Source organism: Quercus suber, unplaced genomic scaffold, assembly GCF_002906115.3.
Source record: "Quercus suber isolate HL8 unplaced genomic scaffold, Cork oak 2.0 scaffold_333, whole genome shotgun sequence".
Classification (NCBI taxonomy): Eukaryota; Viridiplantae; Streptophyta; class Magnoliopsida; order Fagales; family Fagaceae; genus Quercus; species Quercus suber.
In genome coordinates, this window is record NW_027069786.1 from 550,537 (window position 1) to 554,500 (window position 3,964).

Sequence of the window (3,964 nt, forward strand, 5' to 3'; positions counted from 1 at the left end):
AAAGATTAGAGCCAAAAGGCTCATGACATCATTAGATAGAAGAACAAAGAGAGTAATACATAAGAACAATATCAAGCATAAATGTAACAATTAATCTTTCACATGTTTTGCACAAAACCAACTTTATACACAGGGACTGTTTCAATTCAGAAAATTTTCTATACAATTTTTTTTTTTTTAAGGTAAAATATAACAAAACACCTAATAAACTAAACTTCTTTGTTTTTTTCTGTGGATGAATAGAAAAACACCTGAATTAGACATATGGCAAAATATGGGCAACAATGACAGTAATATCATCAATCTTTCCTCCTCTGTGCTCCTTTCCTGCTTTCCGAGCGGCTCTTGTATATGGACTATAGAAAAATCTATCGAACGAGTTATACAATGCCAAATCTGCAATAGTCAAAGCCAACTTCTCTGGATTTACACCTTCTTCTAAAGTTGTTTTCTTGATAACATCCTCGATTTCCGCAGGGAACATATTATTTAAAAGCCCATCGGTGCCGAGAACTATGATGTCTCCTGGTACAAAAAAAAAAAAAAAAAAAACTACGTACAAAGAATTGATTAAAAGACCACACATCTTGGATACCAAGTGGAATTGAGGTAAAAATTGAAAGACTTCTCAAGATCATATTTTAAGTTTGTTTTAAGAATCACTACATCATGGTATGTTTTCTATTATTTGTTTTAGGATACCAAGTGGAATTGAGGTAAAAATTGAAAGACTTCTCAAGATCATATTTTAAGTTTGTTTTAAGAATCACTACATCATGGTATGTTTTCTATTATTTGTTTTAGAATTCAATGTTGTATGTTATTTCTTGTGAACAAAATAGATTCTTTTGTTGCTACTGGTATATTGATTTGTACAAGATACAAAACCATGTTTTTAACAATTGAGACGTGAAGAAAAACCAAAAAGAATATGATTTAGTGGTTCCTTTCCTTATATCCATCAAGCCTAGCTTTTCATAAGTGGAGAGTTTATTAATTCCCAGTCACGCAGTTTTATTCAAATTATTAAAAAAAAATGTAATTGAGAACAACAAGTGATGGCCGGATTCGCCGGAATATAAATAACATTAAGGGCACGTTTGGTACACTGTAATAATTATTATATGGAAATAGGAATAAGTATTACAAAGAATACATTAAGTTGGAATATAATAAGTATTACTATTCATTAGTTTGATGACCATTTAGGAATAGAATTTAAAATTGTATCTACAATTTAGTAGAGTATAAAAAGAAGAAGTAATTAAATCATTTTTAAGTCAAAATTCCTAAAATACACTTATTTTAGGATGTTTAAAATAGAGCTAATAATTAATAATAAGGAAATTTTATTTTCTTTCCTTTAGAAGATGTGGCAACTAATGGTTTTTTAAGAAATTTTTTTGAAAAGTTATTACATAAGGTGAAGGAATAGGCATTTAGTACTTTTGAGAATAAATAGTTATTCCTCATTTTGAAAAATAGCTATTCATAAGGAATAACTATTCATTGTAATAAAAACATAACCAAACAACCGAATAGTTATGTTATAGGAATATTTATTACATTACAGTATTTATTACAGTATACCAAACGTGCCCTAAGCTTTCTTTTTCGTTTTTTTTTGGCTGAATTATTGATGATTAAAAAAAAAAAAAACCAAAGCAAAGATTAGAGCCAAAAGGCTCACGACATTATTAGATAGAAGAACAAAGAGAGTAATACATAAGAACAATATCAAGCATAAATGTAACAATTAATCTTTCACATGTTTTGCACAAGACCAAGTGTATACACAGGGACTGTTTCAATTCAGAAAATTTTCTATACAATCTTTTTTAAAAAAAAAAGGTAAAATATAACAAAACACCTAATAAACTAAACTTCTTTGTTTTTTTCTGTGGATGAATAGAAAAACACCTGAATTAGACATATGGAAAAATATGGGCAACAATGACAGTAATATCATCAATCTTTCCTCCTCTGTGCTCCTTTCCTGCTTTCCGAGCGGCTCTTGCATATGGACTATAGAAAAATCTATCGAACGAGTTATACAATGCCAAATCTGCAATAGTCAAAGCCAACTTCTCTGGATTTACACCTTCTTCTAAAGTTGTTTTCTTGATAACATCCTCGATTTCCGCAGGGAACATATTATTTAAAAGCCCATCGGTGCCGAGAACTATGATGTCTCCTGGTACCACCCCTACTTTTATTTCAATAGCCGAACATGGCTTATCACTTTTATTGCTATTTCCCAACTGACCCGGACAATTAAAACAACGTCGTTGTATGGGCGATTTGTACACAAACTTCTTGTCCCTGAATATCATAACCCCACTGTCACCGACATAAATAGCATGTAGATAATAATCCTGCTTGAGAGTCACAATGCAAGCCGTGGGTGAACCCTGAGCCTTGGTGTTCAAGAAAGCTGTTCCCAAAACCCTTTTTAGTTGCACGTCTCCGTTGGATTCTTTTTGGCTGGCGATCTCAGCGTTTTTCATGAGTTGACGTGCGTATTCTCCGGCGTCCACGCCTTTTTTGGCCCAGCCGCCCACACCATCAGCGACACCGATGGTCTGCTTCTCTGCACAGATGAAGTGTGCATCTTCGCCTAATGGCTTATCCTCCTCGTCTTTGGGTAAGTATAACGCTCCACAACTCATCTTCATCTTGGCCGGGCCTCGTTCCCGCAACACAGTAGTTGCTTCCAGTTCTCCGTCAAGTCTTCTTCTCTTGATGATCATCGTGGGCCCAGCAAATTAAATGAAAAAAAAAAAAAACCACAGAGAGCTAGCGCAGAAATTAAAGAGATGTGTAGAAGGAGTAGGGATGGAAGCAGAGCTTAATATATATCTTGGAAGAAAACTCTCCCACCCTTATTTGGAGAATGAAACTTGCCGTCGTAAAAAGAAAAACTAAAAATAAGTGCAAACCGATCGAATTGAAATAGCAATTTTTTTTTTTTTTTTTTTTTTGAGAATGAATTGAAATTAATAGCAGGTTAGGCTAGGGTTTGGGTAATAGATAGAATGTCGATAATATTAATATATAAAAACATGTATTGGACCGACAAATTATTTATTTACTTTTTTTTTCCTATTGAAAAAAGGATTCTGTTGTATTTTTAGATTAGAAAAAGAAGAAGATAGAAATAGTGGAATATATTTCTGAGGTTTAAATAAAGTGCAAGCTTAATTTGTTATATTAATTTATTTTTAATTTTAATTTTTGCTTTTCTTTTTTAATGAAGTCTAAAACTGTGAGAATCTCATGTTAAATTTAAATTGAAGCTAGTTACAATTTTAATCAACGGTCAGTGACGGCTCTAATAATTTTATTCAAGATAGTCATTACAAAATTTAAATTATACAAAATATAATAAAAGAAAAAAAATTATGAGGTATTTTTCGGTATACCTTTACTTATAAGGTATTTTTCCATAGCAGTAGCAAAAGAAAAAAAAATACAATTCAATCAAAAAAGAATTTTTGTCATTGTAATTATATTAAGAAAATTTTTTTGTTGTGTCTATAACATTATTCTATTAAGAATTCAACTCAACAATTCAATTAAAAATAATATAATTCTTTTATTTAACAAATCAACTCAATTTAGTAGTCTTAACATTAGTTTATTAAGAATTCAAGTAAAAAAAAATTGTCTTTACTCTTTAGTCTTTAAGCTTTTCTAAAGACCACAGTTCCACTGGTCTGACCCATGAGAACACTCAGTTCTCAGCAAATTAATTATTCATATCTCATAACACTAAACAAATACTTATAATTATAAGACTATGCGCTGGTACTATGACACTAACATGAATTATAATATACTCAGACTCCATTTCAAACAGCTTATTTAACTAAAATTGAATTTTTTTTACTAAAATACTGTAAATAAAGCTAAAAAGGTAGCTGAAATAGTACAGTAAGACCCATAAATAGTACCAAAAAATGCA

General features: G+C 31.0%; 1 protein-coding gene across 1 annotated transcript; it reads right to left on the reverse strand.

The window, feature by feature from the left end:
• Positions 1-1,925: 1,925 nt before the first annotated feature.
• LOC112001957 (probable protein phosphatase 2C 55) lies at positions 1,926-2,750 on the reverse strand. The gene has a single exon (XM_024034133.2). It carries the CDS (start codon positions 2,748-2,750, stop codon positions 1,926-1,928), a length of 825 nt encoding a protein of 274 aa, XP_023889901.2.
• Positions 2,751-3,964: the final 1,214 nt, after the last annotated feature.